Source organism: Melospiza georgiana, chromosome 15, assembly GCF_028018845.1.
Source record: "Melospiza georgiana isolate bMelGeo1 chromosome 15, bMelGeo1.pri, whole genome shotgun sequence".
Classification (NCBI taxonomy): domain Eukaryota; kingdom Metazoa; phylum Chordata; class Aves; order Passeriformes; family Passerellidae; genus Melospiza; species Melospiza georgiana.
In genome coordinates, this window is record NC_080444.1 from 17,334,660 (window position 1) to 17,349,057 (window position 14,398).

General features: G+C 45.3%; 1 protein-coding gene across 1 annotated transcript; it reads right to left on the reverse strand.

Annotated features, from left to right (window-relative positions):
* Positions 1 to 864: 864 nt before the first annotated feature.
* On the reverse strand, positions 865 to 12,463 carry NPM1 (nucleophosmin 1). Its single transcript, XM_058035079.1, has 11 exons — positions 12,335 to 12,463; positions 11,563 to 11,642; positions 8,661 to 8,780; positions 7,826 to 7,919; positions 7,214 to 7,314; positions 6,688 to 6,749; positions 6,186 to 6,240; positions 5,113 to 5,202; positions 4,132 to 4,233; positions 2,170 to 2,244; positions 865 to 1,212 (listed from the first exon to the last, which is right to left on the reverse strand). The coding sequence occupies exons 1-11, from the start codon at positions 12,396 to 12,398 to the stop codon at positions 1,174 to 1,176; spliced, it is 882 nt and encodes a 293-aa protein (XP_057891062.1). The 5' UTR covers positions 12,399 to 12,463; the 3' UTR covers positions 865 to 1,173.
* Between the last annotated feature and the right edge of the window lie 1,935 nt (positions 12,464 to 14,398).

The window sequence follows — 14,398 nt, forward strand, 5'->3', positions numbered from 1 at the left end:
CCATTTAAGTGTTTGAATGTTTTCTGAGTATTCCTCCAGTCTCCATGACTGCAGTTACTGGACACAAGGTGGAACAGTCATGCACTGAAGTGACAGCAGACAGGAGTTATGAGTCTCATGCTCAAGGCACAGACATCCCTGCTTCCCTTCACCTGAAAGCCCTTACAAACATTGATGGTTTTACTTCATGTAACAATGGCCCAAAATTTGAACTCTGGCTCTGAGCATCAAGTGAAGGCCAGAGGACCAGAGAGGACTTCCTGCTCATCTAAGCTTTTGGATTTGTTGGAGATCAGTCTCAGCATTCCCAGGAATTTATCCACAGGCTCTGAACTCAGTCAGTGAGCTCTCTAGGCACACCCTTACAGCATTCAAGCTAATTCTTCTCTCCACAAAATCCTCACAGGAGTCATTATGGGAGGCAGCCTCAGACTCTGCAGCTCCTCAGAGGAACAGCACAGCCAGCAAATCCCAGATCAAAAGTACTGCATTTTACAAGTGGAGTTCCAGGCCCTATAAACCCAGTAGTTAAGAGAGAAACCATAAACCAAAGTGCAGTGAAGCAGGTCAGAAACTGAGATGCAGGAAGGGCTGTTTTAGGCAATTATATAATTAGTGGTCACTTTCAGACAAGAATAAAGCCCCCCTTGCCACTTCAGTCTTCTTCCCAATCATTGCTCCATAGCTCCAAAGCTCATGGAACTGGAGTTGCTTTTGAGTCTGACAACACAGGACAGTTTACGTGTACTTGCTAAAGGGAAGCAGCTAAAATACTCAAAGGTAGTTCCTCAGAGAACTTTCAAGCCCAATTATCTCTGGGTTCAGTATGCAGATCACCCTCATCCATAAAAAAAGAAACAATAGTACTGTATCAAAATACTAAATTTTATTTTTTCACATACATTTAGTCTCCCCACCATTTCCATTTGTCTGACCACCACCATGCCTTATCAAAACATTCCATACATACTTAAAATGAAGCTGAGGGTGGAGTCCTGTCTTTAAAAACTAAACAGGCATTTTGGACAACACATTCTTGGCAAGGTAATCTGGATGACATTTATCAGACACAGGAGGGAAAGCTCTTTCAGTATTTGTAAAAAGAACAGCCAAATAATGGTTACAGAAGTAAGACTGCAGATTTTAATGAACTGTTTAAACTGTTTTCTTTTCTTACAGAGTCTGTCTCCACTGCCAGAGAGCTTGAATGACCTGGAAGTGTACACAGAAAGTTAGAAATTGAAATCCATTAAAAAAAATTATTCTTAGCTTACTATCACCACTTATTTCATAAAATACTGACAAGAAATTGCAACAATAGTACATTCCTTTCAGAAAAAATCAAGTTGAAAGCATGACATTGGATCCTTCTGCTAGGAGATTATTATTCACACTAGGTCACAACAGTAAGAATTCAGTGCAGGTAGACTGGGAGGATGGGTGAGGCAAACACTGGCTGAACTCTGCCCACCCTGGCTAATGCCACAGCAGGTCCAGTAGCTGAGGCTGATGCTTTTCAACATTCCTTCAGGAACATATCAATTTGTCCATCAGACAAGTTTACACCAAACCACTGAGGGAAGCAGGAAAGCATAAGCAATTCTGTCACTGCAAAACTGACTTGGTGGAATTTTGACAGGGAAATCTAAGACACATTTTCATCTTAGTCTGTGTTAAGTAATAACTAATTCAGAAACTTGCTTCCTGATATCACAATTTGGCCTGTGCTCTCTTCAAGAGCTCTGTTGATTCTGGGAGAGAATGTGGCAAGAATGCCATAATCTCCATCACAAAACAGCTCTGCTGTCCCAGACACCCTCCCAACAAAGGGCTGAACACCAGACTGGCTGAGGTGGCCAAATTCAGCAAGGGAAACCACAGCTCATTTCCTTAGCCAATATGGTGCCAAAAGGAAAATTCTGTGGGTTTAGTAAGCAAGAGATAATTTACCAACCATATAAAAGCTGGAAAAATGTAATAAAATATTAGCTTTCCCATCTTGGCCAACTAAAACCCTTAAAACCATTCCCATATATTTAACCTGAAGTATTGTTTGTGGCTTGCAACCCTTTAAAACAGTCCAAAGCTTGTAAAGATTAAAAAGTGGAAAAGAATCCCTAAGGTTATAAAAGTTTTTGGACTTTATCAAGCTGTGATGAATCCTGTTACCTTCTGGTCCTCCGTCCTGAAGCAATTCTTAACGTAGTTGGCAAATTTGGGCTCCAGTTTAGGAAGGGTAGTACCCTATTTGGAAAAAAACCAAGCTTTAGGGTCTGCAGGTCACTTAATGCTATCAACATTTGATGCTGAAAACCCTTTGCACTACATGGAGCTGGAACTCACCTGGCAACTTCCCACACTAGTCTGCTTTAAACCATTTTAGGAAGTTTGTTTTTCTACCATGCCCAGCTATTTCTGACAGAAGTGGCTACAAACTGAATTGCTGTCCAAGATTCTTTGTTGATGCTGAAGAGCATAACAGTGTTCACCACTTAAAATCACTGTTTGTAGTGAACAGTCGCATTCTACTCAGATAAATTACAATAAATTCTTTATTTATGGACTCTTACTGCAACACACAACCTCAGACCACCCTTCACAGGCAGATTCTTAACTTCAGCTCTCTTCAGCAAAACATGAACTGACCTTCCACCTATCTTTTAAAACTCACTAACACACTACTCATTGATATGTGACTTGTATTAAATTAAAGAACTGTTCTGGAAACACTTCCTTGTAATCCCTGGAACTGTGATTGCACATGCTTAACTGTACAATGCAGATTCAGTTACTAAATCATACATACAGGTTTATCATCTTGTCTCCTAGTATCTTCAGGGAAAATAACACAGCATGCTACTTTAGGAGACACTGATTTCTTTTCCATGTCCCAAAATAAAGACTTCCCAATTTCTCAGGTGAATCAATTGAAATATTGCATGTCAATTAGGACAGCACACTTAGCTGCTCCCTGCTAGACAGCATTCTCTGTAGAAGCACTCTTCAGCACCAGGTAATTTATTTTAAAGCTCTTTTTGCCAGTTATCTGCTCTGCATGTGTCTACTGTGAGCAGCTCAGGCACTTGTGCTCACCCTGCACAAGCACCACTCATCATGGCTCCTGAGTCATTCCTGACACCACACCTCATCACAGCCTGTCACTGCTCATTCTGCATCCACCCTGGATTTAAACACTTCTGGTCTTATTTTGCATTCCTGGAAAAAAGCAGCCCCAAAACACTAATGGATCTAGGCAGAAGATGATCCTAATTCTTTAGGTGACCTTTGTTATCCATCTTATGGGTTTAAGAAATGTATTATCTTGAATTAAAAAACCCCATCAGCAAACCAGCAATGCTTCCTAGCACTCACATCAGCACTTGTGAGCTAGCCAAGTGCAGCCACAGGCAGGCCCTCACTCCCATCTGCTCCAAGCTCAGGGATACTCAGAACACAGCCCTTGCTGGCACACACACTTCAACCCTGGCTCAGGAGGTAAAGAATCACCTGCTACACCCAACCAGCCGGCAACTGGATTGTCTATTTTATACTTAAATAGCTGCTAATAACACTACTGACACCTGGCCTGACCCCTTAGAAGGGTGAAGCATCCACTGAAGGGAGACTCAGGCCCAGATCCCTCCAGAAAGCAAAAGCTTTCAGGTCTGCAGCAGTGCTTTAACTCACACCACAAGCACCTATCTCCCTCTTCTGGAAGTTACTGAGCCTTACAAGCATCAGGATACTGCTTCAAGACCAAAGCATTCCAACCACGTGAAGAACTCACTCCACTTTACTTTAGCAACCCAAACTGCATATGCACTATTTAAGTCATCTTAACAGTAAGTATAGCCTAAGGGGTTTTTTACAATTTGAACAGAGACAGTTCACCAAGAAATACCAAACTAATCAGCACTACCGGAAAAATACAAACAAAGTGGTTTTGTTTCTCTTGAGTAGAAGCTTTTCCCTGCAAATGTGTTTTCATTTCTCTGAGCTTCAACATCAACACCCACTCATAGTAACAGCACAGGAATCAGCAACATCATAACCATTTATTGAAACATCCAATTCTTCTCATCTGTGCAAGTGTAAAAGAAAGGCTGAGAAATTTCATTCCCAAACACTCACCTTATCTATAGATGCTTGCATTTTTGCTTTGATCTCCTCTAATGACAGAGGGACTTTTGGTGTTTTTGGAGTTAGAGTTTTATCCTTCTTGGAATCTGGAGTCTGAAAATTATTTCATTAGTAACTTGCATATAAAGTTACAGAGAATATGAGATAAATTTTATAAAACTAGCTATCACACTGATAGTCCATACAGTTTTTAGACAGTCACAAAACCTAAATTTATGCTTCCCTCACATTCCTTAGAAGCATGAAAAATCACAATTTTCAAATCTGGAATTATCAGAGTTAGCACAGCTGGTGTCTCATGCTTCTGGGCAGGTGCCTCCACAGCTCTTTGAATAGAAATGAAACCAAAAATAGCCAAAATTTTTAGTGATTCAGATTTTACTCCACATCTGCAGCCAGATTCGGTCATGCTTTAAAAGGCACACCTGCAGTGCTTCTCACATGTTGTCCTGCCATGCATCCCATGCTCATGTCTGTATGAACCCTCCTGGCATTATGTCAGAGTACATGCAGCAAGGAGAAGCTGCACAAGGCATCAGGACACAATCACACAGCATTAGCAAGGAAGGAAACTGCCAGTCCTGCAGTGGGTCATTGTCATGGGAGCCCCTTTTCCTGTGTTTCCACTGGAAAACAGCCTCCAGTGTTCTCCAGTGGAAACACATTTGGCAGTCACCCTCTTGTACTAGGTGCTGCACAAAACCAATAGATTTAGTGTTTCAAACCAAAGAATTACCAGTATTCCCAAGGGACAGCATGTCTGATTTCAGATCCAGACTGCTGTAGGTACATACTGATCACTGAAGAATTTCACAGAAAACATGAAGCAGTGAACAGTACCTTCACCATGCTTCATATCAAGATCTAAAAATCTAATTTGAATGTTAGTATGTTGTTTGAAGTTACCATTAGGCAAAAAACTAGCTTCCTCAGTAGAATAAATATTTGTTTTACTCAGTTGTTTTCACTCACTTTTGATTTAGATGCTGGTGTGGATGGCTTAGAGTCTTTTCCATTCTGCTTTGCTTTCTGCGTGTTTTTCCCTGCAACCTCACGAGCAGGCTGAAAAGCAAGCACAAAAGTTCATCTGTCAAATGAACTGCAAAATAAACTCAAGATAGCATGTTACAGGAACCCAAAGGAAAACCTCCTCCTGCAGAACAGTAACACACCCAGGAACAAGTTCTGTTACATCATTCAGGGCTGTCTTTTTTCTGTAACACAACCATTATCTCATTTGGCATTTCATCCAGAAATACTGTCTGGGATGTGCATGGGACATGACACCACATGCATATCTAAGACACAGAGTCTACAATTCCTGTATCAATCAGGACAGTTTTGTTCAGTCACCCCAGATCACCTCACATGGCTGGAATCTGCATTTCAGACTCACTACCAGGCCACTGTGCACTGTCACTTATGGCAATTCAGTAGGGAGAGAACAGCACATGGGGAAGTAAAACTATAAATATCTGGTTTTTAACAGTAGGTATGAACATAAAAATTCAAGCTGAAGTACACAAGTGTGAGAACAAGCAAATGCCTCCCCTCCTCGCGGCACAGCTGCCCTGCAGTGCGCTCACAGCACCGCCAGAGGGCCCTCGAGGGCCGAGGAACAGCGCTCCCGGCCCGTCCCTGCCGCAGCGAGCCCGGCCCGAGGCTCACACGTTCACAGCCTTTGTGGCTGAGGTCGCTGAAAGCTCCTTGCCACAGCACGCAGGACTGCAACTGCCAAGCTCAACCCCCTTCGAGCAGGATTTCATTTGCTGTTCAACAGCCATCCAGGCCCACACCAGTCTGACAAGTGCATCCCTGTGCTGGTAAGACCCAGTCACCCCTCTGCAGCCAAGGAAATAGAACATGGACTGGATGGGTGCACATTCACACTGAAGGGTTTTCACACCCTATTACAATTTCTTCACACAGGCAGAGCTAAACCTAGTGCATCCCCCATTCACAGATTGCAGACAGCTGTGATAAAGCTCATTGATTTAAGGGACTACCTGCTGGATTACTATCGTATCACAAGATTAGCCACTTACTTTCTTTACTGGCGCTTTAATTTCTTCCTCATCATCCTCTAAGTCATCCTCATCACTACAATTAAAAAGGAAGTCACTCACCATAACTCAAGATCCATGTTAGGAATTGATCTTCCCCCTCCCTCCCAATAAAATGTTTTATTCATGAAGGAAGCAAGCAATCTTTTTAAGTTTACTTTATACCTTAACACATGGCTAAGTGCTAGGGCAAGCACTACCTTTGAAGCAGTTAAATGCCCTCCCTTCCCTTTAATACTGAAGGGATACATCCTAGGGACATCCACTACTACTTTTAGAAGTTAATGAGTAACAGGAAGCCCAGTATAACATATCTGGAGAACATTAATTTACATAGCATTGTAGAGATAAGTAAGACAAGGATGCCTTTTCCCCAGTCAAGATACAGGAGCTTTTTCACTTAGCATCCAGTTGTGTCACACAATTCATGTTCTGAAAGTTAGCCCTGTATTTTAAAACACATTATCAAAACAGGAATACATACTCATCATCGTCATCCTCATCTTCATCATCATCCTCATCATCTTCTGCTAATTTTATTTTTTTCTTTAAGAAAGAAAGTCTGTTAAGTGTTGATACCATTTTCTGGTAATAAAGAGCAACTGGCATACAAAATAACTATGGCACAAGTACAAGGCTACTTTTCATCAATTTAGCTAAACCCAGGAACTTACAGCTGCCAAGTCCAAAGCTATTGACTAGTTCACTGCATTGCTCTGAGCCTAGGAACATTTCCTTGTTAGGGAAGTCCAGTGCTTTAATCAGCATCAACTCTTGCAGTACACTGATGTTTATACCAGAACAGGCAGTTACTACAGGAGACAGAATTTCCACAAAAGCAGCCATTCTATCTACCCCTTTAACAAAATTTTGGGACCTTCTGTAATTTAGTACAAAATAACCCTGTCCCACTCATAACAGCAAGACATTTAACTACTTCATCCTAGAGGCAGCACTAATACCAAACTAGAAGAAAATGCTGTGAACAAAGTGACTGCAAGTCCATATACCTGTGGTGGTTTAGCTCCTCCACTTGCTGGTCTCTTTGTTGAAGCATTAACAATTTTTGCATCATCTTCCTCCTCATCTGATTCTGGTTCTTCCTCTAATGCTGATAAAGCAAAGGCAAAGTGTAAAAACCTCACCTCACTTAACAATATAAAGCAAGACTGCTAGTAAGAAACCAAGAGCATTACCCATAACTGAGTAGGTTTGGCCTGGCTGAGGTGCTGAATTGGTATCAGGAAGCTTCCCACTAGTGACCTAACCTCTGACTAGGAGGTTTTCCACCTGACTGAAGCAGGTACTACAGGGAAATCCCAACCAGGTGAACTACCACCCCTCACACTGGTCAGAACACTTTTCACGTACAACAGACAACACAAAGTCAAAAATAATGTTTTCTCCAATCCTAAGAAGACATTTTTGAAAACTAGTAGAGCAATGTCAAAGACAGTTTCTTAAAGGAGAAGACTAGCCCTGGGTTAGTTTAGGTAAAAACCAGAACTAATTCATGGACAGTCTTCTCAGTACCAGCACAGGCACTGCTTGCAGCACCAGCTGCAAATCCTGTGAGTTCTGCAGGTGCTGCCCAGGACACAGCAGTGAGCAGCCATACGTACCTACGAGGTGCTGACCACTGACGTACACGGGCCCTGAGCCACATTTCAACCTCAGCACCACTGGGGGTGTGATCTCGAAGCCACCCAATGAAACCTGGGAGACAAAGCATTGCTATTCAGTCACATATTCCAGGCAAAGTGTATTTAACAGACATTCCACCCCAGTGGAAACAGCATCAACAGCTGGAGACTCCATGGCTAAGTTACTCCAAGTTCCCTTTCAAAGGAGTACTCTGCCAGTGTTAAAAGGTCAGCTCAGTGTCAACAAGGCACACACAGGGGGGGTTTACTACACTCCTTGCTTATCCCAGTTAAAGCACATCAATTTGTTTTTACTCAGCAGCAATGTCAATTTGAACATCGTCCATCCCACCTGCCCCAGCACTGTGCAGTTGTACACTGTCAGCAACTGAGTCAAACTACATTCCAGATAGCAGAAATGACAACAAGGTGCCCTTCAATCAGAGAGGAGCAATCATCTTCAGAGTGGCATTAGAGCTTGGGACCTGCAGAAAAAATTAATTGTTCCCATCCCAGGTTTAAAGAAAGCAACACAACCTAAAGATGCATCTGCTTGCATATGTCTTGACTTGTCTGTCTATAGATGGCACGAATAATTCCTGTTGCTTAAAAAATGTGTAATTTGAACACACCTGTTATCTCCACATGACTCGAGTACAATACCAGGCAGAAAAAAAGATGTATTTACTACATGCAGCCACTTCTCTGAACACACTGTTCAGTTTCACTAAAATTCAGCTGACCCAAGCCATTTTGAACTTTTTACTCACTAGAGACCAAATTTACAGTAGATTCTCTAAGTTTCTGCACTTACTGTAGGCTGCACAGACATTTTCAGAGATGCCAGTACTACTTTTGTAGGGTTGCCTTCATAGTCCAGTGCTTCTGCTTCTACAATGTGTAATTCATCTTTGGCTCCAGCACCTAAAGTAACCTGTGAAAAGTCAAGAACAGGACGCAGTCTGAGCACCCCAAATATTTTCAATCTTCGCAACTCCATTCACTGTTCTGCATCATTAAGTACTGAAATTTGCATTTCTGACTACAAATTATTCCATCTGACTCCATCCTAAGCTGACACCCTTTCTCCACACACTGAAACTTCCAAGGGGCACCTCCAGGCGTGTTCTGATGACAGTGAAATCAGGTCACTTGCTGCTGGATCACTGCACCAAAAAGCAGCAGTGGCAAGTTCAGTCAGCTCTACAGCTGGTCCAAGGAGAGAAGTATAAACACATTATCTCCTCTACAGAATCACACCTAAAGCTTTCCCCCTCCTGCCACATTTTATCTGCCAACTGCTTCCCTTTACCACGCTGTGCACTTCTGCTTACTTGACATTCACTGAGGATTTTAACAGCAGCTTAGCTGAATACTGTGATTTATGCACACGCCTTTTGCTGTAATTCACCACAGACTAGGAACTGCTGCCCCAAGGCATTTCTAAACTGAAGTACCTGGATCCCTTAACTCTGAGTCTGGCACTTTCTGAAGAGTCAAAACTCTGCAAGGAGATAACGAGTGACAGACAGTGGTCAGGCCTGAGACTGCAGTTCACTGAACCTTGGGCCCCTCTAACAGGGGTACATGCAGGAGATGTGGAAACCACAAATACTTTGTACTGCAACTCTTCCCAACAGCAGTGCACAAGGCTTTGTGCTTCCTTCCCTAAACCCCAAACAAAGAAAGCTTTCCAACCCCCATGGGAGATGTGGGTGTGAACACTTCAGGCAGAGACACAGAAGTTTCTATTCTTTAAGAGCTGAAGAGCTTTAATGAGGCTGCAATGGTCCACACTTTAGATGTATCAGACTGAAGGCTGGAAAATAGAACATTGGATTCACTACTTCTGGCAAATTTTGTTATTAGCAATTCAGAGGTGAAACTGCATCTCTGATCTCACCTCTCAAATGTGTTGTCAACAACACTAAATTGCTCAACTAGTGGGACACAAATTTTAGACCATGTCCTGTCATTTGCCCCAGTTCAATACTATAGCACTTTTTATTTATTCCTCCTGTGTTTGTCAAGCATCCATGCACGTGCTTTAATTTCTACACTGAAGGAATGCACACCAAACAGGTCATGAAGGAGTGACCACCCCCGTTCTTAGCTGCCACAGTAAGACATTTACAGAAATTCATGGCACTTTTACCTCCTGCATCCATCCTCCTCCTTCCCTCTTTACTCCCCTTTCTCCCCATCTTGCTCATGCCCAAGTCCCCCAGCACACTTGGTGGTGTAAAGACCCAGATCTGGGAGCACAGAGTAGCCCCCAGGTATTTGCTGCATTTACACCTTTTCTTTAAATCCTTCCTCTACTCAATAAGGTCTTTTTTGGTTTAACCATGTCCCACACCTTTCAGATCTAAAAGTCTCTTAAATATTTCCTAGTTTGTCCTTTGGTATGTTAATCCTATTTCTCCTGTGCATCACCCCTTTTAATTCTAGAAGTGGTTACTGACATAGGACTTCATTCCCCCCACAAGCCTAACAACAAAGCAGTGGTGTGGATTTTTACTTCATCCTTTAGAGTACAACATCAGAAGACATGCTACAGGTAATTTTGAAAATATAATTAGAAAAAGAACTTAAGAGTAAAACAATACAATTTAAGTATCACTAATTTTAACTGCATAACGAACATTCAGACAGAAGAAATCTGCATGTGGACTTGCCCTAAACATTGCTATACTCTTCTATCAAAAGGAATTTTAATTAAAAACAAATTACTCATTGTCAAGTCCAGGCTGTAGTTTTCACAATATACAAGGATGAAAAACATATGATTCATATAGCCAAGACAGAAGTGTTTTAAGTAACAGCATGAAATGTTTGGAGATACTTGTTATGCAAGTGACCTCCAGGTAGCAATTCTTCTGTAGGAATTAGTCCACAATTTAAAGACTCTCTTGTTTCCAGGTATAAAAGCATTTCCTTGCATTTAAATAAAGACAGCAACAAGCCACAAAGATGCTACAAGTCTTCAATTTCTTGCCTGTTAGGATGGGGAACATTATTGTTTTGCTATTAAAAAAAAAAACATACTCAGTCGAGAACAAAAGCCTTGAAATATTGCATCTGACTTGTGTGGCACCAGAAAGACCTAAGGACCCATCCAGGAATTCTCTGGGAGTCTGTCAGATGGATTATCTGAATGAAAGATGAGGTTTCCCAGTTACATCCTTGGAGAGGGCAAACCAAGGACAATAAATCAAAACAAAGTTTCTGCTGTCTTCTATGGATTTACTTATTATCTGCTTCTAGGAAAGAAAAAGAATCCCAGCTATGTTTGTGAACACACTGAAAAGATTTTTAAGATTCAAGTTCCTAGTAATCCACAAGAGTGTGCCTATGTATGACTCTCACAAGTCGATCCTTCCCCCTCTGCTCCTGTAGCATCAGCACTGTTTGCCTTAGGGATGCCTCAGTGTATAGTTTACCATTTAATTCCATTTAGTCTATACTTATTAACCCACTGTAAGTTGATTTTTAACCTTTTCCAGCCTTGCATTTACATCAGTGGAGAAACGTTTTCAATACAGAAAATATCTGATATTACAGAAAATGCTCCACTGCCAGTAAGAGATAGTTATTTTAAATATTTATGCAACAATGATCACCGGTATTATAACTGGAGAAGTAAATAACACGTAAAAAAACCAACATCACAGCACACCACTACATTTAAAACGGAAAAGCTAAACACTACTTGCCGTTCTCAGAGATAACTGATGTTCATTTTCTTCATCATCTACTTTAAACTGAAACTCTTTATCCGCTTTAAGCTCGCAGCCTGTAAGAAAACAATTTAATTATAAGCTTTCTGTTTCACTTAAGACATGAGTATTTGCTAACCAGTAACTTGCCAGCTCGCTGCTTCCAGGCCTCGTTCTTGCAGGGAACTAGCGGCACACTCCAGGCACGCACGGAGCGGAACACGTGGGGAGAGGAAAACCCCAGCGAGGGCGGCCTGCAGCCGAGCACGCAGCTCCCCGCGCGGCCCACTCGAGCCCAGCAGTTTCAATCAAACCATCCCCGCCCGGTGCCCGCCGCGGTGCCCGGGGCCACGGCAGCTGCGCTCCGCCCGCCGTGGGCGGCCGGGCCTGCCCCGGGGCTACGGGCAGCAAGGCGCGCGCGGCCGCGGTGCTCCACGTGCTCCGCCCCCGGCCGCGCTGCCATGTGCTCGGCGGGCGCTGCCGGGCGCCGCGTCCTTAGGAACGGGAGGCACCGGGAACAAAGCGCTGTACAAAGCGGGACGGGCCCCGCCACGTGCGGGCCGCGCGCCACGTGCGAGCGCGCGGGAACGGCCGCTGCGCGCCCCCGGCCCGACCGAGCCCCCCCCCGGCCCTTCCCCGCGCGCGGAGGGGCGGCGCTCGGCCGGCCCAGGCCGCGGCCCTGCACGGCACCGCACGGCGCTCGGTCCCGGGGCCTGCGCGGGCGACGGGGCCAGCGGGCCCCGGGAGAGCGTGGCGCGGCGAGCGTTACCGAAGAGGAAAGTCTGCGGACGCAGTGGGCCCATGCTCTCCATGTCCATGGCGCTGTCCTCCATCGCGGGGCTGAGGCACGACTGAGCGAGGCTGCTGCGCTGCGGACGGACGCGCACTAAAGGAAGCCTCGTGCCCGCCCACTCGCTGATATAGCCTCGTGCTCTCGCGAGAGCCGCGCGCCCGTCCCTCGGTTCCCCGCGCCGCCCCTGCGCACGCGCGCGCGCTGACGGTGGTCGCGCGCGGGGCCGGGCGGGCCGCCAGGGGGCGATGCGGGGCCGGGGCCGTGTGAGGGGGCCGGGGCCGTGTGAGGGGGCCGGGGCCGTGTGAGGGGGCCGGGGCCGTGTGAGGGGGCCGGGGCCGTGTGAGGGGGCCGGGGCCGTGTGAGGGGGCCGGGGCCGTGTGAGGGGGCCGGGCCCCGCCCGGCCTGGGACTGCCGCGATGGAGCCGTGGCCGCCCCGGCGCCGCGGGGATCGCAGCGTTCCGCTCCAGGGCCGCATCACACGCGGGGCAGAGCCATGGGTGGGGATCGCAGCGTTCCGCCCCGCGGCCGCGCTGCGCGTGGGGACAGCGATGGGGGGCGCGGCCACAGCCCCGGGCCTGGCTCAGGGCTTGCAGCCGGAGAGCCGTGCTGCAGTGGAACGTGCCCTCCTCGCTCTGTGACGGGAGCTCGTTGTTGATGTCATCTTTGACTAAAATAATAAATGAACGAAAGCGGGTCCCTTTCTGTGCATTACCCGTTAGGATGAGCACCCACCCCGAGCTACTGCTCCCTGTGCCGCTGGCTCTGAAGGCCACGGACAACAACACTGTGGGAACCTCCTTTTCAGCTGATGTGATGGGAGCAAACCACTTTTTAATGTGAATTGGCGCACGGGGAAATCTGTCACAACAAACCTTAAAGTCACGGGGTTATTTCATGTGTTCTATCTTTCCAGGATACCAGTCCTGGAAAGACTTGTTTGCCTCAGCGGTGGGAGCCCGTTAGTGGCCCTGGGCTGGGCTCACCATCCGCACATTCCAGGCCGTCGTGTCCCGGGGCAACAGTCAGGTCCCTTGTGTGCTAATCTCGCACTTACCTGAACACTTACTCTGCAAAAATAAAAGCGTATCGGCTCTTGGTACTCTTATCTCTCCACTGATTTGTAATGTGTAGCTTGTAGTCGTGTTACCTTCATTCACATTCACAAAGGAACAACATTAAATGGTGTTGCTGAAAATGAGACAAACTGAAGTGAAGAATAATTGTCACAATGGGAAAATGAAACTTACCCTCTGAAAGATTCCCCTTCCTCACTCTTCCATGAGGCTGGCCCCTTTGCAAACAGCAAATGCAGTTCCACAGGATACACATGGTTTCATCAGGATATGATCTACTGTCCTCTTAACTTTAGAGCAGGTTGTCCACTGAGGTGTTTCAGGTGGGGTGCCACAGGCTGACTAAAATTCAATAATAGTTAAATTGTGTGTGAAAACAAGGTACAGAAATAAATTGAAGCACAGCTTAGCGTATGAGTGAAGGCAGATATTCTGTGATTCTGTGATTTATTGCCCTTAAAGTCTCACAAGGAACCAGAGAACAAACAGTGTTTATTTCATTTTCTAACATTTGGTTTGGTTAATTTCTTATTATCTTTACAAAGTAATTTCTGCTGAGGGTGGCCCTTAGGGTAGGAAGAGTGGCAACTATGGGAAGATACACCCAGGGATCTGTGGAGCAGCAGAGGCAGAAATCCCACCAAGCAGCTGCTGGTGTCCCTGGCAGAGAGAGGCATCATTAACTGATCAGACACCTCAGCCTTAAGAGCTGCAAAAATGCAAATGAGGCATTTGTTTGGGTTGGATTGAAAATGGGAACTAGTATCAAAATTTCAAATGAAGTTATGGTGTGACCCAGATGTCAGCCAGGAGCTGGAAGGCGAATCCTACACAGCAATAGTGGAAGGGAGTGAATGACGTTTACCTGTAATGCCAACAGGAGGACACGGCTGCTGGTCAAACCCACCCAAAGCCCTGCCCCCAGGGCACTGAGCAGCTCACAAACTGCAGCTCCAGAACACACCCT

Excerpts from the sequence above, each read along its gene's own strand:
- NPM1 (XM_058035079.1), bottom strand. The coding sequence starts at position 12,398 with ATGGAGGACAGCGCCATGGACATGGAGAGCATGGGCCCACTGCGTCCG. Across the intron at positions 8,781-11,562 it reads ATCAGTTATCTCTGAGAACG|GTTACTTTAGGTGCTGGAGC; the intron begins GCAAGTAGTGTT and ends GACTTTTCACAG. Across the intron at positions 1,213-2,169 it reads TCAGGACGGAGGACCAGAAG|GTCATTCAAGCTCTCTGGCA; the intron begins GTAACAGGATTC and ends GTACACTTCCAG.